The sequence below is a fragment of the Megalobrama amblycephala genome, unplaced genomic scaffold (assembly GCF_018812025.1).
Source record: "Megalobrama amblycephala isolate DHTTF-2021 unplaced genomic scaffold, ASM1881202v1 scaffold265, whole genome shotgun sequence".
NCBI classification, from domain to species: Eukaryota; Metazoa; Chordata; class Actinopteri; order Cypriniformes; family Xenocyprididae; genus Megalobrama; species Megalobrama amblycephala.
Window position 1 is genome coordinate 502,168 of NW_025953341.1, and position 22,675 is coordinate 524,842.

At 41.5% G+C, this 22,675-nt stretch overlaps 1 protein-coding gene across 3 annotated transcripts in view; it reads right to left on the reverse strand.

Annotated features, from left to right (window-relative positions):
- Positions 1-22,675, reverse strand: part of hdx (highly divergent homeobox) — a 71,396-nt gene that overhangs the window by 14,668 nt on the left and 34,053 nt on the right. Inside the window, exons 4-9 of one of the 3 annotated variants that reach the window (XM_048179632.1) lie at positions 9,783-10,790; positions 9,252-9,305; positions 8,993-9,139; positions 2,462-2,654; positions 2,245-2,324; positions 2,070-2,159 (exon numbers count right to left, since the gene is read on the reverse strand). In XM_048179632.1, coding sequence (XP_048035589.1) covers positions 2,070-2,159; positions 2,245-2,324; positions 2,462-2,654; positions 8,993-9,139; positions 9,252-9,305; positions 9,783-10,790 — 1,572 coding nt within the window. Of the gene's footprint in view, positions 1-2,069; positions 2,163-2,244; positions 2,325-2,461; positions 2,655-8,992; positions 9,140-9,251; positions 9,306-9,782; positions 10,791-22,675 lie in introns of all 3 variants that reach the window. The other 2 variants (XM_048179633.1, XM_048179631.1) reach the window with 2 other exon arrangements.

The following is a 22,675-nucleotide window of genomic DNA, read 5'->3' on the forward strand; positions in this document are numbered from 1 at the left end:
AGATCCTTTTTTGTTGAATCCATGTCCAGACTGTAATATCTGAAAAATTTGTGCAGAGAGGCCTAGTCTGCAGCAACACAAATATTCTGTAAAGATGTGCCTTAGACAGTGCTTTAAAGGAGGCTACACTCCTAATAAAAAACCCTAATCCCAGGGCCTAAGACAACCTGTGTAGCTCATAAAATGGGTAAATTGCATCCTCCAATGTGACATACATTACTTTGTGGCCACAGCCCACCAAAGCATAGCATTGCAACTGATTAGATTACGCAACTTGCCAGTGCAGTTGACGTAAACCTTAAAGGCATAGCAAATGGAGGCTTTCATGCTCCACAGATTGGAATTTTGAGGGAAAGAAGAGCAGTAGAGCAAGGCACCTTCAGAATGTAATCTGGCCTAGGGTGCAATAAGACCATAACCAGGCCAGGGGCAAAGTCCAAACAAGACGAGCCCATCGACAGAGCCTGCAAATCCCCCATTCTTTTAAGACATGTCAAGACTAGGAAAAGAACCACCTTAAGGGTCAGAAATTCAACCAAAGCTATCTGGGGAGCCTGATATCCTTTCCAGGAAGGAACTCTCTCGGGACAGAAAGGTTTCATACCTGTTTCACACATAGTCCGTTTGCAGTGCGTATGTGGTGCATATTTTTTTTCCGTACCCATGTTAACAGGTTAGATCTTTCACACTGCACGCGGATGTGGTCTGGCAATACATTCCAGTTGTGGTGCTTTTGCAGCAGTGCAGCGATTGAATTAAAGTGAGAGTTCATTGTTTGCATTAAAATAAACATGTATTGATGTGAAAATCTAGTAATTTCACTATATAATTTAAAGTCTTCTCTGTTTCACAGTCAACACATGGCTTATTGTCTCAGGTAAAGCAAGGAAAACGACATCTTACCTTTAGATAAACAAGGAGACATAATGGATAGCACCCGAACAAAAGTTCTTTATGACCTGCAGGATTTCTTGTATAAAGATTTAAAAGCAAAAGAAAAGACATGATTTGTCTGTTTTTGTCTATTGTAGGTTTTAATTTAAAATGTTTGTGATTTTAACATATAGCCTATGTTTAAATGTTTTGCCACTTGCTTGAGCAACATAATATCTGAATTATTACTTTATATAAATATAAGTAATGAACTGAATAAAATGTTGTTTAAATGTAGTGGGTTTAAACGTGACATCTATGAAAGAGTATATACAAAGAGAATCGCAATGCTGACAAGCCATGTTCAGTAACAACTTTTGGATTTAAAATAAAAATAAGTACATTTTGTGTTTGTGATATACAGCCATGGATCAATGGATCAATTGTGCACTGCAAACATGGCATATGTGAAAGCACAATAGCACATGCTGCTCCTGCATCACATACGTACTGCAACACGCACCACATACGCACTGCAAATGGAGTATGAGTGAAACAGGTATCACCTGTCTGACCCTACACATAAAATGGGAGACTAACAAATGTCTCCTCAATGATGCTCCATCAATAAGCGCATACTCAGTTGTAATAGTAGCCACGTATTCCCTTAAGTGTCAGAGGAGCAGCCCCGGAACTCTAGAACCAAAGGACCGATTGTATAGTAGGCACCCATGTCCTCAGTTGGACAGCCTCTAGTAACAACCTCTTATCCCCTATTACCATTCAAAGTGGGGATGGGAACTGCACTCCGAAAGCCGTTTTGCACAAAGTAACAGCAGAATAACCAGTGGGAAGTGTGGGGATGGGAACTATATCATTTTATAGTTCTTGCCATGCATGCAGTCAGAAACACCCTTGAGTTCACCCAAAAATAAAAAAATTCTATCATTTACTCACCCTCATGTCATACCAAACCCGTATAATTTTATCATTTTGTGTTCTGCAGAAGAATGACATGCTTACATGGTTTGGAACAACATTTTGGGTGAAATATCCCTTTAAGCTGTTGGAAGATAAACACAAAGCAGATGCCTGTTTCTTTACATGAGAAAATCACATAATAAAAGCATATGGGGCAAAATCCATTTGTCTTGGTCTTTGTAGTGAACTTCATTATCTCATGGATCTCTGCTTACCTTGAACTCTAAGAGGTTTTGCATCTGTTCCATCTCTGTGGTCAACATGTCACCGTCATCATCATCATCCTCTTCTTCGATGATTTCAATCTTCTAGAAGAAAGTTTTAGGTTTGAGTTACTAGCAAAGATTGGGTCAGACTTTGCTTAAGAAGTTTATTAATATGTGCTCATACCACATGTTTTGCAGGGGTGGAACTATCTGATTCATCATTCACATCATCATTTTCTTTCAGATAAAAATCACTGGCTCCATCTTTAAAAAGAAAAAAGGCAAATGTACAATTACTACACATTAAGATAGCTTGAACCAATACGGTTTACTGTACCGTTAATGTAAATAAATGAATAATATATAATCTAATTTGTCAACATCATGAAAATCTTGCTCACCATCAGACAAACAGAGTGACACAGCATCGTTGTGTTCGCCGGCCTCTCCTAGTTCCAGAGTCTGACAGTCGTCTTCAAGGATGTGAGGTGAATGAGGTGCAGTTGAATTTGGGAACATGACCGGCCCACCTTTAGGTGGTGGAATATCAATGCCCATCAAACGGTACTTCCTTCTGCGGTTACCAATCCACGTCTGTCAAATACAGATATTTTTTTAAAAAGGCAAGGACATATGAACAATAGATATATAACGATGGATTTTGATGAAATATATAATTATGGACTTTCGAGAATAAATTGAGATAAAATATTTTAGGAGAATGAAGTCATATCACCAAGAAACAAAGATATAATGTGACAAAAGGGTTTGAACTGTAGGTAGACTATGAATGAAAATCAGGAGGATCTGGAAGATTTGGTCAAATTGTACTTTAACAAACAAGCAAACACTTTAGTAGTACTAAAATCTTTAAACTATATGTGAAACTTTGTTTATCCATACAGCCACTGGTTCATAAAATACCTTGTAATAGAACAGTTACTTTGGACATTATCACTAATTGCAGACCCCTTGAAATCAAATGCAAATCTTGATGCTATTTGTTAGTGTACTTCTAAACACTGACTAAGGGTGTGTTCACACTTGTAGTTCGGTTCTCTTGGTTCTTTTGGTCCAGGCCAAAGAAGAAAAAAAATACATTTAGTCCTGGTTCGCTTAGTGTTTACAATGTCATTTTAAAGACCAAACCAAAAGATACAAATTAAATGTTTTTATTTTTTTGTATTTTGCAAGATTTGATCTGATCAAGATTTAATTTCCGCCGAACATCGGAACCAATCAAGGTCCTCAAGATTTTTTCTCCGATTCTTGGGAGGGTAAAATCGGGAATAAATCGGCATGAAAACATGCAGTGTTGGGGGGCTCCAGGAATGTGGTTGGGAATCCCTGGTTTAAAATTATAGGGAATGAGGCTCAAGTCCAGGAAGTTACAAAAGTTCATCACAGGACATTAGCTTTCCCCGCAAGTTCATTCAGCTAGTTTCAATATTCAAAGTAAATGTCCGTACTCAACACGCTCCACAGCAACAGGAACAAAGCAGACATTCTGAGAAAAATAACCAGCGAAATACTTGTTTGTTATGTTCCGTCTGTACCGGGGTTCAGTAGTAGCCTAATAAATACAACTAGATGAAAAAAGTTTGTCAAGACAAACTTTAAGTTGGCTTGAAAAAGCCAGTCCAGAAAGTTTGAAGTAGTTTTAAAAATTTTCAGTTTGAAAGTTTCAGTTTAGTAGTTTTGATTTATAGATATCGATTTATAGATAAATAGAGTCAGGGTACTCAAGGCGGTTGCTAGGGTGTTATGTGGTTGCTAGGGTACTCAGGGTGGTTGCTAGGGTGTTGCTATGCAGTTTCTAAGGTATTCTGGGTGGTTGCTAGGGTGTTGCTATGCGGTTGCTAGAGTACTCTGGGTGGTTGCTAATGTGTTGCTATGCGTTTGCTATTGTATTTGGGGTGGTTGCTAAGGTGTTGCTATGCAGTTGCTAGGGTACTCTGGGTGGTTGCTAAGGTGTTGCTATGCAATTTCTAAGGTATTCTGGGTGGTTGTTAGGGTGTTGTTAGGTGGTTGCTAGGGTACTCTATGTGGTTGCTAGGGTGTTGCTATGCGGTTGCTAGGGTACTCTGGGTGGTTGCTAAGGTGTTGCTATGCGGTTGCTAGGGTATTTGGGGTGGTTGCTAAGGTGTTGCTATGCAGTTGCCAGGGTACTCTGTGTGGTTGCTAAGGTGTTGCTATGCAGTTTCTAAGGTATTCTGGTTGGTTGCTAGGGTGTTGCTAGGGTACTCTAGGTGGTTGCTAGGGTGTTGCTATGCGGTTGCTAGGGTACTCTGGGTGGATGCTAAGGTGTTGCTATGCGGTTGCTAGGGTACTCGGGGTGGTTGCTAAGGTGTTACTATGCAGTTGCTAGTGTACCCGGGCTGGTTGCTAGGATGATGCCAGGGTGATTTGTGTGGTTGCTATGCGTTGCTAGGGTACTCGGGGTGGTTGCTATGTGTTTGCTAGGTTGTTATGGGTGGTTGCTATGAGAGTTGATCATAGATAGATAGATTTAGTTTGATAGGTTGATAGATTTAGATAGATTTAGTTTGATAAATACATAGATTTAGTTTGATTAGATAGATAGATAGATAGATAGATAGATTTAGTTTGATTAGATAGATAGATAGATAGATAGATAGATAGATAGATATATTTAGTTTGATTAGATGATAGATAGATAGATAGATAGATAGATTTAGTTTGACAGACAGATAGATAGTTTGATTAGATAGACAGATAGATAGATTTAGTTTGATTAGATGATAGATAGATAGATAGATAGATAGATAGATAGATAGATAGATAGATAGATAGATAGATAGATAGATAGATAGATAGATAGATAGATAGATAGACAGATAGATAGATACACTCACCTAAAGGATTATTAGGAACACCTGTTCAATTTCTCATTAATGCAATTATCTAATCAACCAATCACATGGCAGTTGCTTCAATGCATTTAGGGGTGTGGTCCTGGTCAAGACAATCTCCTGAACTCCAAACTGAATGTCAGAATGGGAAAGAAATGTGATTTAAGCAATTTTGAGCGTGGCATGGTTGTTGGTGCCAGACGGGCTGGCCTGAGTATTTCACAATCTGCTCAGTTACTGGGATTTTCACGCACAAGCATTTCTAGGGTTTACAAAGAATGGTGTGAAAAGGGAAAAACATCCAGTATGCGGCAGTCCTGTGGGCGAAAATGCCTTGTTGATGCTAGAGGTCAGAGGAGAATGGGCCGACTGATTCAAGCTGATAGAAGAGCAACTTTGACTGAAATAACCACTCATTACAACCGAGGTATGCAGCAAAGCATTTGTGAAGCCACAACACGCACAACCTTGAGGCGGATGGGCTACAACAGCAGAAGACCCCACCGGGTACCACTCATCTCTACAAATAGGAAAAAGAGGCTACAATTTGCACGAGCTCACCAAAATTGGACAGTTGAAGACTGGAAAAATGTTGCCTGGTCTGATGAGTCTCGATTTCTGTTGAGACATTCAGATGGTAGACTCAGAATTTGGCGTAAACAGAATGAGAAGATGGATCCATCATGCCTTGTTACTACTGTGCAGGCTGGTGGTGGTGGTGTAATGGTGTGGGGGATGTTTTCTTGGCACACTTTAGGCCCCTTAGTGCCAATTGGGCATCGTTTAAATGCCACGGCCTACCTGAGCATTGTTTCTGACCATGTCCATCCCTTTATGACCACCATGTACCCATCCTCTGATGGCTACTTCCAGCAGGATAATGCACCATGTCACAAAGCTCGAATCATTTCAAATTGGTTTCTTGAACATGACAATGAGTTCACTGTTCTAAAATGGCCCCCACAGTCAACCCTCAACACTCAACCCAATAGAGCATCTTTGGGATGTGGTGGAACGGGAGCTTCGTGTCCTGGATGTGCATCCCACGAATCTCCATCAACAGCAAGATGCTATCCTATCAATATGGGCCAACATTTCTAAAGAATGCTTTCAGCACCTTGTTGAATCAATGCCACGTAGAATTAAGGCAGTTCTGAAGGCGAAAGGGGGTCAAACACAGAATTAATATGGTGTTCCTAATAATCCTTTAGGTGAGTGCAGATAGATAGATAGATTTAGTTTGACAGACAGACAGACAGACAGACAGACGATAGATAGATAGATAGATAGATAGATAGATAGATAGATAGATAGATAGATAGATAGATTTAGTTTGATTACATAGATAGATAGAATGGCAGTTTAATTGAGTCTTATGGGCTTCCGTAGTTTGAATTTTGAGTTTGAGTTTTGAGTCTTGGCTCATTTGAACATTCCGTCAATGAAAGTCAATAGGATTTTTCCAAGTTTTAATAGTCATTTTTAGGAAATTCGTAAGTCGGATCAGTTAGAAAAGATATAGCACACTAAGTCAGAACAGTCTGAAGGTCTGACCCAAGTTTGCAGTTTGAAGAGTTAAAGCTCTAGGAGGAGTTAAAATGGGAAATTTTAGTCTCAGAAGAATAACAATAAGAAGTTTAAATAGCATTACAGTAAGTTGGCTTTTTCAAGCCAACTTAATAAAATACAGTGTGTTGGTGTCTTTCAACTGAATGTGACCCTCCGATTCTCCTCCATGGCCATATGGGAAAGTAAATAACTAAATAAGCGCGAGACATTACTGCCGTTGTCAGAGCGCGATCAGACCTCACTAACCGAGTGCTGAATGCAGTTGGACATAGTGGTGTTTTAGAGGTAAAAAAATTATATAAATACTGTTCGGTTTATCGCACAAACCGATCGTTTTGTGTCTTAGGACATCAATGTGTGGTCACGAGCCACAGGGTTTAATTTTGATTTGTCTATGCAAGTTTTTGACTCTTATTGATAGAGTTCCCATTCACTCGCATTATTTGACTGACAGACTGCAACGGTTGCAGTTAAAAATCATCATTTGTGTTCTACTGAAGAAAAAAAGTCACCTACATCTTGGATGCACTGGGGGTAAGCAGATAAACATCAAATTTTCATTTTTGGGTGAACTATCCCTTAGCTGACAAAAGCTGACAATCAACACCAACACCTGCCTCTGCAGTGATAATTTTACACTGTCATCAGAGACAACTGGTATTAACTGATAATCCGCTGCTATTGATGAATGGGGCTGAACCAACTCTTTCCCGCCTCGGCCTTCATCTCCCGGTCCTGCTGACAACCAATGATATGGGGCCGGAGGACTATCTCATGTCCCGGCCTTCATCCTACCGTCTCACAGCGCCGACATCTGGTGTCACAGTCGGCAGTACATGCCCACTAATGAGTGTAAGTTGCCTTGTGTGCTTATGTTATAATTAGCATCCACAGTAGCTCTACTAAATTTTGTAACCTTCTAATGTGATTCTTTTGTTTATATGCATCAGTATGTTTGACTCATTAGACAAGTAAGTTGAGACAGCATTTTTCTCACAATTGATTGTGGTATCAGCGGCGACAGCGGACACGCCACCAGCGTTTGAGAGCAGAGAATACTACTTATTTTTTCTTATTATTTCATTAACTTGGCTGGGTGGTTATTAAAACATTTTTTTCTGAGGTGTGACAAACTCAGAACAAATATTTTAATATTAATTTACACAGACTTTAAACTCTCTCTCCTTTGGGAGCAGGGACCCAGAAAATGTAATGACTCACAATGCACTGGAGAAATTTTGTCCAATCAAATGCTTTCTAGAATGAGAACATCCCCTCCCACTAATTTATAAATAACACATGAAGTGTGCTACTATAATTTTGGGCTCATTCTATAATCGGGGGTTCATTTCACATCAAATTACAAGAACAATATGCTTTCTCAATAAAATGACTATTGGTCCTAGTTGATAAATTTCATCATTGTAACATCTACTAGTTGCCAAGTTCAATAATTAAACACCATATTGATATTACAAGGGAAAGGATGTTTTCCTTGTTGAATTTCTCAACTGTTACAGACAAACTTTACGCCACTGAACACTTTGATTAAAGGTGCAATATGTAAGAATTTTGCAATAAAATATCCAAAAACCACTAGGCCAGTGTTATATATTTTGTTCACTTGAGTACTTACAATATCCCAGTGTTTCCAACTATTTGTAAATCGTGAGAAAACTAATTATTGTTATAGCTCAACACGTTTAGTCTTATTGTTTAAATCTAATTTTCTTGATTTTTTGCGAGTACCATGCTTTACCATGCCTCAGAGAAAAACACTAGTAACAGTAACAGTAATACAGCATTTTCTCCATCATACAATACGTTTTAAAATTAACTGCATGCCATTTATCAACACAAGCCATCCAGCATTTCATATGATATTCTTAAATCGATCTAGCTTACTGCAGTGTGCAACAAGTGTCTCACAGCAGCCACCGAGCGAACGCACAAAGTAACGTTATAACATTTTCAACACACTGAAATGTATCTAATATAATAAACAGAGCTGTGTTACCTCATAGTCATGACCGGAAAAGCAGAAGCAGCGCCGGCGACTGTGACGTAATAAAAGCTCCGCTGCTTGCGGTGTGTGTTGCACAATCGCTCCAGTGGCCTCGTTCAGCTCCCACAACACTCGGTCCTGCTCTTCTTCATACTACAGTAACATTAATAATCGCATCCATGAACATGATCTCTTCCCGAGTCCTATCCCAATTGTTTGCTGTGAGGTGAAGACCACATGTCCCAAGATTCCGCGCTCAAACTTGGCGTCATCAAGCTACTGCTTGGTTTTGAATAGGCCTCTAGCGACCTCTAGCGGACAGAAAATCTTACATATTGCACCTTTAAGTGCTACACTTCAAGTAACATGTATTTCTCATGGAGTAATATCGTGTAGTTCTTTTATCTGTTAACTGCCATATGTGCAGTGATTGTTTTGATAGGTATAAAAAAGATAAGAAAATTACTTCTGTACAGAATCCTGACCTTGATAATTTCAGTGTCCACGCTGAGTTCATCAGCTGCAGCTGAAATCTTCTCTTTGCACAGAGATCCCAGGCTGGTCATGCCGTTATCCCAGTAGCGCTTCAGTGTGTACAAATCTCTGTCGCTAAACTGCGTCCTGTCCTGCAGCTTAATAGACACTACACCTTTTATTAAAAGCCATCATCAGAAACTGACAGTAAAATTATCTCTGCTCATTATATGTGCTAGAGAAGAACATCAGCATATTTGAGAGACTCACCGTTCTTTTCCGGGAGTTACTATGAAGCCAGGGAGCAGACATGTTACTCATTACCTAAAGCAATATAAATTAACAAATTTACTTGTGGCCCTTAAGTAATTAAGATACAGCCTGTTTCTGATCGTTTCAGTAATGTTCTTGTCTAGGTAATTTAAACACGCAGGTGTACGTGTGGAAATAACACAAGGGTACTTGTGATACTGATGCTGTATTGAGGGGATTGAATACTGATACCAATTGTTTTAACTTTTAGTAATTTTTTTAACTTTTTTTTAATTTTTTTTTTAACTTATTTATGGTGAAAACGAATGCACAAAATAAACTTTAAAGTGGATCAAAAATGAACTTTTTGTGCTTTCATGTTAATTTGGAATTTTAATTGTCCCTTTCCAGATTAACAGCCATTAATAGCAAAACCAGGGCTCGCAACAGCACACGGGTGAGGCTCACAAAGCCTGTCAAGAAAATGTGTGGGTCTCTGAAACAATCACTGTGTAATAATAAAAAATAATAATAATTGATGTGACATACCTTGAGACAGGGGATTCTGGAAGATGTCTGCAGTTTTAATGGGAAGGTGCTAGGGGATGATGTTCTGATCAGTAAGGAGCTGCTGGTTTGACATCCCTTCTCTCCAAAGAGAGCAGAGTTTGCATGGCTCCTCTCTGTTAGTCCCGGACTGTCAATCAAGGAAGAGGAACCTGCGCTGGAGCTCCGCCCACCATCCACAGAGGCTTTACTGCAGTGCATCTGAACCGCCATGTTTGCTAGCTCTTCTTCTCTGGAGTACTCTTCATCAGCGTCAGCCGTTTCCATCGCAATCGAGAAGATCTCTGATGCGTCAACTGGCCTTGTTTTTCTCACCACCGTGTCTTGAGTGCTTCCTGGGATAGGCCTCTGTGACAGCTCCCCTAATCCGGCCAGGGTGAAAACATGCTGAATATGAGCACTACCACCTACAGGACCGCAATGTGTCATCGGCGTTTTCTGGGGCGAGGTATGAGGCCATGATGGATGCTGGGCCGTCTTGCACTGCTTGGCCCAACTGGAAGCGATTACCGCAGAGTCTCTAGAGCTTAAGGGTTTAAGTGTGCTAGAGCTGGCGATGATGGGGACTTTCCGCTGTATGCTGGCTGCAATGGCTGTGCGATGTGCAGTCACGTCCGTACGATCGTGAGCGGGCAGCTCCATTTCTGTGTGGAAGGGCAATGATTTCGTCCCTGTCCTATTGTGAGCAGAAGCATCGAAGCAGTTGGCATAAATGCCTGTCAAAATCACATCACTGTGACCACTGAGTGGGGAGGAAGATGATGGAGAAGAGGACGATGAGGACGATGAGGCCTGTGGAGGGAGGAGGTGGGTCACAGATGGGCCGCGCTGAATACTCCGCATGGCCGCCATCTCAGCTGTTAACACCGATCCGGCCACAAGTGACCCAGCAGCTCCACAAGGAACGTGCTGATGGGACAGAACTTGAGCAGCAGCACTGTTCTGGTCTGCCTTTGATGCCAGCTTCCGTCGCTTGTTTCCTACCCATGTCTAAAAAGACAAAAGTAGAGACATGCACTGCCATCAGGTTTGAGAAAGTCAAACTATTCCACCACAAAACTTTTGCTCTCCCCCGACTGCACTGATCAAAATCAGAATGGGAAACAACACGGCTTAAAGGTCCCGTTCTTCGTGATCCCATGTTTCAAACTTTAGTTAGTGTGTAATGTTGTTGTTAGAGTATAAATAAAATCTGTAAAATTTTAAAGCTCAAAGTTCAATGCCAAGCGAGATATTTTATTTAACAGAAGTCGCCTACATCGAACAGCCCATTTTGCTGAGGACAGCTTCCTCAATCTCAATCAGTTTAATGCCGGATTCGCACAACGATTATTCTTGAAAGACGGAGCAGAAGCTGCTGTCGAATCACAACACAGGAACCGCTGGCACAATCAGAACTCGTTACGTATTTCTGAAGGAGGGACTTCATAGAACAAGAAAGTCATCAGCCCGTTTTTATGACAGTGGAAACAGCGGTATACAGATAAGTAAATTATGTGAAAAATACTGTGTTTTTTTACACGCGAAACATGAACACATGTTATATTGCGCACTATAAACACAATCAAAACTTCAAAAAAACACGAAAAACGGGACCTTTAATGCTTATTGGTTTAAACAACCGTGATGTATTCTTTTAAAATATTTGATTTTAAAACAATTATATCATGTATTTGTGTGTATAAATTAAGTGTAAATTTGATTGAACCCCTAACATGCTCTTGTTTGAACTTCTTTGTTTGTCTTGGCTAAAAAACTCTTGCTAGGAACTTTTACAAGTGAGCTAATAAAATATCAAATCAGTACTTTGTTCAATTATTATTACCCATGTAATAAGCAGGATAATGTACAGCCAATAAACCATGAAGCAGAGAGCTGTATATTACTGTCTTTTAAAAAAGTGACTTCTGTCAGCATTTAGAATTTCATTAGTATGTACATATATATTATATATATATATATATATATATATATATATATATATATATATATATATATATATATATATATATATATAGATGACCTTTAAGCTATTAACTGTCACGGTGTGGTCAAACAAGGATAGGAGATGAGGATCTAACTGTAGCAGTTTAACTTTATTAAAAGAAACAAAACACACGCCGTTTTTGTGTGTCCCTTCAAATGCAAATGAGCTGCTGGCTGCTTTCCAGAAGAGGGCGGAGCTTTATCAGCTCACGCTTCGGTTGCTCAACAACAAAGCTGGAGAATCCTACACGCAGCCAAAATGATGATTGTCAGTAATGGTATTCAGCCTTACATTGTTCAAACTGGAGTCGGACACTGATGGAGAGACTCAGGAAAAAGTTACAACTTATAGAATGCATCAGGATGGTTAGTGGATAAATTTATGTAGTTGCTGTGGAGTTGATTCAACTCTTCGACTAGCATGTGCTGTCATGTTAATCTTTTGTGAAAATCTAGCATTGAATTGACCCACAATTGTGAAGCAGTCCGGAGTAAAATTACAGGGTAACAACACTCTACTACAACAACTCTTCCTCTTCTCTAAAGCAGCCCAACATGGCCTCTCCCCGTTTGTTGCGTGTTCTCTGGGGCAGGGGTTATGTCAATTTTAGAGTTAGTGATGTCACTAACCCGGAAAGAAGCTTGTCGTAGTCCCTACCAGCCGTTAGTAGTCCTTAAATAGAGAATTCTTTAAAAGAAAATATCTCCCTTTGCATTGAACTTTGAGCGTCGTAGCTTTGCAGACGTTGTTTATGCTCTAACATTACACACTAACTAAAGTTAAAAAAGTAAAATCATAATCAACCACCCCTTTAACTAATTTTGATTTTAAGTCATTATTCACTGAAAATCCCCCCTCTCCTATAGCTCTCAAATCAAAAGTGCTACCACTGAGGCACTTATAAATAATTTATAACTAATGTGAATGGATACATGAAGCTTATTTTATACAAGCACTTACTTAACCCCTTACTAGACATCCCCCATTTTGGCAAGTGGTGCATAAATGACATACCCAAAATAAAAAGGTTGCTGCTCATAAGTCATTCTGATAGACACATAACCAACATATATTTAGAAAGCCAACACTTGACAGTTTACAGTTCAAAACCCAGAATTACTCAGACTGTTATTAATATGGAGATATACAAGCAGGCCTGGACTGGTAATCTGGCATACCAGGCAAATGCCGGTGGGCCGACGCACTTGGGGGCGGGCCGCGATATATGTTTTTTTTTTTAATAAACATAAAATTGGCCAACGACCGGCCCATAAAGCAGGGACAGCGGCCAATTGGTTCATTTTCCATACTGACACTGGGCTGGCCCAATCACATCTCTTAACAGACTCCACCCCGTCCCCTCTGTTTCGTGTAAATGTAGAAGTGATTGCCTAAACATGTGCAAAAATTACTGACATGTTTAGTGCGGTTACTGTAGCTTCAGTTTCCAAACCTACAGTACCTGATGACGGGCAAAAACAGGTGAACATAGAAGAACATGGAGGAGACACCTGTCAGGCAGAGGAGCAGCAGGTGTCTGACAGTGAAGCCAATGAGGGACAGAGTAAGCAGGAGAGTATAACAGAAGCGGTAAGCAGGGTAGTTACATGATTAACAGGGAGGGAGGGAGCGAGGGACTCACGATGCAACAACGATGATGATGCTTTACCTAAATTAATGAATATTATAAGACAACATAATCGTCGTCGTTATTATAAAGTCAGACTGTCACCTACTGCACTGGTCACTCAGTCAGCTAAAGTCAAATAGCACAGCAAAAGCTATTTTGCACTGTTTTTTTGTAGCTAGCAGTGTGCCCTTGTAGCTATCAGAGTTCACTTATGCAGTAACGGCCCTTCTCATTAACTAGAAAAACCTGAAATGATGCAATTTGATTTTTCAAAAAAAAATTCAGGTTATTATTATAATGTAATATTACTGATGATGTGTTTATTTCACAACGAGACTATAGGTGTCTATTTATAGCCGTTAGTCGTGATGATGATCTACTAGATCTCACTTTTCAGCTATAAAAAGTTATGTTTTGTAGCTCTTGTACCCTACACTTGGTTGTTTATGGCAAGTGAATAACATGAATATAATTTTATTAGGACGTTTTTTGTGAGTAATTTGGTAGTATAGTTTTCTTTTTCATTGTTTTTAATGGGGAGTATCTAAACAATGAGAGGTAAATGTTTGACACTTAAAGAGGGGTTTGTGCTCTTTAAAACAAAGTATATTTGTAATTGTAAATTATAGTTTTTCTGCTGTCTGTTTCATTGAAAAAAATTTTTAAAAAAAATTTCTTTATAGAATTATCAGTATTCTACATCCACGTTCTAAGGGTTAACTAGCTTTTATAACATGGAGCACATTGTCCATCTAGAAATCCTACTCTTCAAGAATACAGGACTATATAACCAAAATGTATCCTTACTAAGTGTACTTTTAATAACTCTACCAATTAATTGTAATCCTCTCTCTCTGTTCTTATGTCTAGTCAAGCCAGGTTAAGTTAGCAGTGGAAGAGAGAGACGGGGAGGAACAGGCTGTAAGACTACTTTGCCCGTCCTGAGCCTGCTATGATGCAGGTGTTTTTAAATCATCACCCCAAACAGGATGCTAAAAACCCTGTAGTGAAGAAGGTGTTCCCCAGTAGAGATGGAAAAAGCAGAAAGTGGCTGACATATTGTAATGAACGTCATGCTTTGTTTTGTTTTTTTATGTCTGGCTTTCAGCAAGCCAACTGACTCCACCATTTTCATAAATGGAATGTCAGACTGGAGACATGGGCACCAGAGAGCGGAAGAGCATGAAAAAAAGCATGGCACACAGAAATTGTGCCGAAGCTTATTTTTTAAACTGCTTAAAAGCTGACATCAAAAACCTACTGGGGGGCAGACAGCTGACAGATCACAGAAATCAGGTCAAGAAGAGGCGTCAGGTTTTGGAACAGGTAGTGGAGGTCGTAAAAGTGATAGGAAAGAGGGGCCTAAGCTACAGAGAGGAGCAGAATGAGGCTGCGTATACCCTGGACAACGATAGCATCGACCATGGAAATTTTTTGGAGCTGGTAATTTTATTGGGAAAATATGATGTGTGTTTAAAAGAGCATCTAAGCAATGTGATTGAGAAGAGCAAAAATTGCATGTGTCACCAGGATCAAAAGGCAGAGGTTCCCTCGTCTCTCTACTGTCTAAAACGACCGTCAACTCTGTGATTGATACCATCCGGAACTTAATTCAGCAAAACATCTCCACTGAAATACAGAAAGCTGGAATGTTTTCTGTCCAGCTGGATACAACACAGTATATAACAGCGCAAGACCAATGCTCAGTCATTTTGAGGTATGTGACTGATGTTGTCAATGAGAGGCTTGTCGCAGTGGTTCAGTGCAGCGCATCCACTGGTCAGTCCTTTGTCAAGTTGCTAACAGAGGTCCTTGAGCGTCTGAAACTGGACACAAGTCTGTGCATTGGAAATGCTACAGATTGAGCTTCAAATATGCAGGGGCAGTACAGAGGCTTCTCTGCCCTGCTGGCATCACAGTCCCCCAACCATGTACACGTATGGTGCTATGCACATGTCCTCAATCTCGTGCTGTCTGATACTACTCAAATAGTGATAGAGAGTGGATCACTGTTTGATCTCCTCAGTGACACCGCAGTGTTCATCAGGGAGTCATATCAGAGAGTGAACATTTGGGAGAAGGAGAGCGATGACAAGCGACACAGACACATTGCTCCAATTGGAGAGACACGTTGGTGGGCTAAGCACGATGCTCTGAACAAAGTATTTGGATCATTTAGAAAGCCTCAAGACAGTTTGTACATTGATGTGTTGTCCACACTCACAGCCATACAGGAACTGAAGACTGTGAAAGGAAATGTACGCACCAAAGCCAGAGGATACAAAGAGGGCCTACTCAGGTATGAGACAATACTGACAGCTCAATTATTCCTTAGGATATTTGAGCATACATCACCATTGTCAAAGTACCTGGAGACGGAAGGGATGGACATCCTCTCTGCCCATAGGATGGTCGTGTCAACACAAGATGCCCTAAAAAAGATGGCGAGAGATTTCCAGGCTGTCAATGCTGCTGCTGATGACTTTGTTAAATGGGCAAATGAAAAACTCGAGCAGCAAGATGAGGAGACAGACATGGAAGTGCAGGCTGCACTGCCACAGAAAAGGAGGAAGAAGAAGAAAGCCATGCTGAGAGAGCCTACGAGGTAAAGATCCATAACCAAATTGTTGATACAGCTATTGAGGCCATCCACCAAAGATTTCTGACACATGGCACTCTTTATGCAGATTTGTCATTTCTGGATCCCAAAAACTTCTCCCTGATCAGAAACAGTGCTCTCCCTAAATCTGCACCTGAAGACCTCAGCAAGTGCCTGGTTAAATTTGATTGCAGGGCAACAGTTGACAACCTGCAGTATGAGCTGAAAAGCTTAGCAGGACAGTGGGACAAGCTGAAAGAGTCACCACTGGATGAATGTGTGACCAGGACAGTGGAGGATGGACGTGATGGAAAGGAAGAGGACATGGAAATCATCAACAAAAGCTGTGCCTCCTGCAAAGAGTGCCCACTGTGCTGCTATCAGATTCTCCAGAGATTCAACATGCTCACTGATGCATATCCCCTGCTTGGACTTGCGTACAAGTTTTTGCTGACTCTTTCAATAACCCAGGTGGCCTGTGAACGATCATTTTCAACCCTAAAATATATCAAAAGCAGACTGAGGAGCAGCCTGTCTACCAGCAAATTGGAAGCCTTTATGTTGATGGCCACTGAAAAGGACGTCCTTGTGGCTTTGGACACTGACACTGTAATAGACAGAGTTACAGAGAAGAGCCAGCTACTGAGGAAACTGCTGTTATTGTAAGGTGAGATGAGATTATTGATATTATTATAAACATATAATATTGTATACTGAAAATGTGACTCATTATTCCCTTTACCCCCTCTCTCTTTTTCTCTCTCTCAGGATGCCCTCACTTTTGTAGTTCATTGTTTTTGAGGGTGTTCAGAGGGCCATGCAACCATTTCCACTGAGTAAGTATAAAATATGTGCATCTATCTCTACATTGTTATAGATTAAAGATACTGGTATGGTGATCATTTAACTCATTCAGTTATCATTCTCTTCCCTCTCTCTCTTTCTCTCTCTCAGGATGCCCTCATTATTGTGGTTCATTGTTCATAGTTTTTGAGGGTGTTCAGAGGGCCATGCAAGTAAGTATAAAATATGCACTGCAAAAAAGGGGTGTCTAAAAACAAGATAAAAACACTAAATATAAGGGAAAAGATACTCAAAATAAGTGAAATTATCTGTCAATGCAGCAAGATAATTTCACTTGACAAGATTTCTTGAATTAAGATTATAATGCAAAGTTAAACACTTAAAATAAGATTTTTTTTCTGATCTTTGCTGTCCATTGGTGTGTAGGCCCTATTCCACTGCCACCTTTGATCACTAGGGAGTCAGTCAAGAGAGAGTGAGTACACTGGTCCACTTGCACTTACTATTCAGCTTTGTAGGGGCTTTGGGGAATGGAACAGTAGGTATGCATATTTACAGGGACCGCAAGGATGGTGTACTGGTGGGTTGTGTCCGACCGATTGTGGTGGGCCGGTCTGAGCAAAAATGCCAGGGCCATTTTTTTGTTCCAGTCCAGCCCTGTATATAAACTAAAAAAATATATATAAAATGTATAAAAAAAATAATGTATAAAAAAATGTGCATGTGATAGAGCAACTTATAATCTCAATTAAATTGAAGCCACAAGTATGGTCAAGCTTTATTTCAAATCTGAGGATGATATCTCTAAAAATATGATTTTTGTGAAGCATTTCCTATGATCATGTTGTGAGTTTTTAGAGAAGGCTGATAAGATGCTAATAAAATATTTTATTGCCCTGTAAACACCCATTTGCAGTCTATAGATTGTCTGCACATGGAGTCATGGGATGGCGCGAAATGCAGATGGAGGGCAGGAAGTGATTTTCTACATAGAGAAGAACTATAAATTGCCTATGTTTTGCGTTGTTTATTGTTGCTCTAATCGATCGGGCAACATTTATTGTTGCTCTAAGCTGACGGGCAACAAAATAATGCTTCATGAAAAATTGTCACAGACACGCCAGGCTCCACTCTCACCCAATCACGATGCACTCCCTCACCAGAATACTAACCAAGCACACCTGACACTCATCACCTTCCTCATCAGCTGCACTACAAAAGACACTCACAGGCATTCTGTCACTGTCCGGTCTTGTTAACGCATACCTACCTGCTATGCTTACCTCAAGGACTCCTCTAATGACTACTTACCTGTCTCCAGTGTTCTCCAAGATCCCTAGTGTTCTCCTCGTCTGTTGTGAGTGTCTCTGTGTCTCGTCTGCTCCACGTCTGCCTGCCATCCATGAAAACAAGACAAGTATCAGCCACAAGAATATCATCTGACACAAACTTTACCTGCATTCACCTACCTGCACTCTGCTGTCAAAATCTGGTTGTTCAATAAAACATCATTAACATTATACCTGTGTCTCAGTCCCCTTCTGTACGTAATAGAAGACCGGACCAACACCGTCTGAACAGCCACGATGAGCACTCCGGATCCATTTCAAGACCTTGCGGATGCACTTCGCCGCACTCTCACCAGCCCTTCCATGCCAACACCACCAGCGACCACTTCCGCACTCCCCACTGCATCTCCTTCACCGCCTGCAATCGGCAGTCCCATGGCCAAAACGGTGCCCTTCTCTGGCTCAGCGGAGGACTGCAACGGATTTCTCCTGCAGTGCTCGCTGGTCCTGGAGATGCAACCACACTTATATACCGATGACAAGTCAAAAGTTGCCTTCATAATCTCTCAACTTGGCGGAAAAGCGCTTCGCTGGGCTGAACCACCGTCCAGTGCGACCTATGGTGAGTGTCATCATGCCTACGTTAAATAAGATGAAACCACTCCCTATTGTTGTAAACCTTACAGCTGCTGATTTCTGTCTTCCAGTTAATGCTCTCCTCGACTCTGGGTCAGCTGGAAACTTAATCTCCGGAGCCCTCTGTCGCCAGCTCAAACTCAAGACAACAGCCATGCCGAAGATATACCAAATCCACTCGGTAACGGGAAAACCCCTCCGTGCAGTTTTTGGGGTATAACATCGATCACAGTGGCGTCCGCATGGACGAGAGGAAGGTCACCGCTATTAAGGACTGGCCCACTCCCACCACTGTAAAAGAGCTACAAAGGTTCCTGGGCTTCGCAAACTTTTACAGAAGATTCATTCAAGGATACAGCATCGTCACCACTCCACTCACCAACCTGCTGCGCAGTAAGCCCAAGTCTCTGTCCTGGACTCCAGCCGCAATACAAGCTTTTGAAGAGCTCAAGAAAGCGCTCACCACCGCTCCCCTCCTAGTTTACCTGATCCAGACCTCCCTTTCGTCGCTCACCACCGCTCCCCTCCTAGTTTACCCTGATCCAGACCTCCCTTTTGTCGTTGAGGTAGACGCCTCGACCACAGGAGTGGGAGCGGTATTATCACAGCAGCAGGGGAAACCAAGTAGACTCCACCCATGTGCCTTCTCCCGCAAACCCAACCCAGCGGAGGTCAACTATGCCCTGGAAGAGTGGAGGCATTGGCTCGAGGGAGCACAACATCCATTTATGGTCCTTACAGACCATAAGAACTTGGAGTACCTACAAGATGCTAAGAGATTGAATCCTCGTCAAGCTAGATGGGCTCTCTTCCTCACCAGATTTAACTTTACCATTTCCTACCATCCTGGGTCAAAGAACGTAAAGGCTGATGCTCTGTCTCGAATTCATAGCCCTGAAGAAAATGACCCAGAGCCCATCATTCCTGAGCAACTCATTGTCAGCCCCATCACTTGGTCTGGAGAAACTCTCCCCGAGTCCAATGCCTCCACCAACACCCCGCCGGGTTGCCCCCAAGGTTTGCAATACATCCCACGGACACGGCGCACTCCCCTCATCCACTCCTCGCACACGTCGCTGGGCACTGGCCACCCAGGGGTCAATGAAACTCTCTCATTGCTTAAACAATGCCTCTGGTGGCCCAACATGGCTTCAGATGTCAGGAGGTACGTGAAAGGGTGCAGGGAATGTGCCATCTTGAAGAGCCCTCATCATCTTCCCTCCGGGAAACTCCAACCTCTGCCCGTTCCAACTCGCCCGTGGTCACGTCTAGGAGTGAACTTTATTACAGACTTTCCTGTTTCCAACGGATGTACCTGTATCATGGTAGTGGTGGATCGGTTCTCTAAGTCCTGTCGGTTAATGTTCAACTATGTTTTCAGAAACTATGGACTACCCGAAGATATTGTATCTGATCGAGGATCTCAGTTCACCTCCGGTGTCTGGAAATCCTTTTTTAAACTCCTAGGTGTGACCATAAGTCTCTCTTCTGGCTACCATCCCCAGACGAAGGGGCAGACGGAGCGGAAGATACAGGAGATCGGCCGTTCCTGCGTACCTTCTGTCAAGGCCACCAGGACTCCTGGAACCAGTTTCTGGGTTGGGTCAAGTACGCCCTGAACTCCCTCCATCAGCCCACCACTCCCTTTCAGTGCGTACTCGGCTATCAGCCCCCACTGTTCCTCTGGGATGGGGAACCATCGGAAGTCCCTGCAGTAGATTACTGGTTCCGGGAGAGCGAGAGGGTCTGAGACTCAGCCCATCTACAACTCCAGCGAGCCCTCTGGAGACGCAGGATGACAGCGGACCTTCGGCGTTCTCAAGCACCCTCTTACCAACACAGGACATCAGGATGCGTCTGCCCTGCAGGAAGCTGAGTCCCAGATTCATTGGCCCCTTCAACATCACCCGTCAGATCAACCCCATCACCTACCAACTGCAGCTTCCCCCTGAGTACAGAATTCACCTCAAACCTCACTGTCTGTTATTCCTCTGTTATTCCTTCCACAGATCCTGGCGAAGCAGAAGAACCCCCCTTTCCTCTCATTGTGGATGACGAAGCGGCGTATCTGGTGAAAGACATCTTGGACTCCCGGCGCTGTGGTGGTCACCTAGAGTATCTGGTGGACTTGGAAGGATACGGTCCCGAAGAGCGGTCATGGGTCCCCATGAATGATATTCTCGATCCAAGTCTTCTCGATGACTTCCATGCCAGACATCCCAACAGACCAGCTCCATGTGGCAGAGGCCGACCACCACGATGTTAGGGTCCACGGTCCTCAGGAGCAGACTGTGAAGGGGGGGGGGGGCGAACTTTACCTGCATTCACTTACCTGCACTCTGCTGTCAAAATCTGGTTGTTCAATAAAGCATCATTAACGTTATACCTGTGTCTCAGTCCCCTTCTGTACGTAACAAAAATAAAGTTCAGATGATGAACAAACGACAAGGAAGCAAAAAAATGGATGTATAGTACACAAGATTAAATATAAATTAATGCTGCAAGGTGATCTATGACATCAAATGCCGCACTAAAATCAAGTAATACAGCACCAGTCATCTTTAAATTATCCCTTTCCTTAAGCCAGTCATCTGTCATTACTGTAAGGGCAGAACAAGTTGAGTGGTGATGAAAGGGCCCTCACAACCGTGCCACCGCCACTCGGTGGCTTTGGAAAAACAAAGCACAGTGGGCAATATTCATTTAAATATATAAATATAGGAGGACTATGTCAGTCATTTGTATTTGCCACACTTCCTGCTACCAGCTGGTGGCACTATGACAATAACTAAATTTTGGCATGTAGATGTCTTCAGGCACTTATTAAACGTGAAGTTTGAGGCAGACTGGACATTGTATGCATGAGTTACAAAAACTTCCTGTTTCATGATGATAACAGCATGCTTTAACACTCAGCTAAGTGTTGCTAGCATGTTTTAAAATGTTTCTAGCATGTTTAGTACTCAATTGAATTTTTTTAGTATGTTGCTAGTAGTGCATCACAGTGTCACTTCCTGTTGCCAGTGGGTGGCACTATTATTGTCATGTAGATGTGTTCAACAACTTCATGTTTCGTGGCATTAATCGCATACATTATCACTTAGCCAAGTGTTGCATGATTTAACATGTTTCTAGCATGTAGTATGTTTGGTACTTCATGGCATATTTAAATGTGTTTCAGGGAGTGTGTCACATTGTGTGTTGTCGAGAGGCCAGGGAGGAGTTAGGAAGGGTAAGTACAAAGGAGTGGTTTTCCCAAATGCCAGTTGTGCTTTATTTTATAAACACTTCAAAAAACAAGTGCAGCCAACCAAGTACAATATATATTTATATATATAAAAATTTATTGAACTTATACTTGTGCTAAAACACAAAGAAAAAATGCTGTGAGCAGCAAAACCTGGCACTAAACAATGCCTAGTGGCACACTGTGTCTCACCTCAGACAAATATGTTCAAATGCACCATACACAGAATGCCCCCCCCAAACATACTCAGACAATGGATTAAATAGACCAGTTTCCTGCCAAACACTAGTGGGACCAACCATTGTCACAAGGTGGAATCTTTCCCCGTAACACTTCTCACATAATTTCATTGCATAACAATGTCACATAAATACTATAAATACATATTCAACAACTCATTTCTTACATTCAATCATCATAATGCCAACAAGCACAACATATAAACAAAAAAGAAAACATTTAACATCATAGCATTCACATCTCTCCCCATATAAAAAAAAAAATGGTATGACTGATCTTAAGGCAAGTTCTGGCTATGCGCGCTACCAGAGCTGACCCCTAAAATACTGGCCCCGAAAGGTAAGATCTAACCTGTGCTATAATATACACAAACAAACAAACAATAAACAAACAAAAAACAATAAAGAAATACTTTAAAACAAACAATGACTCATTTATATATA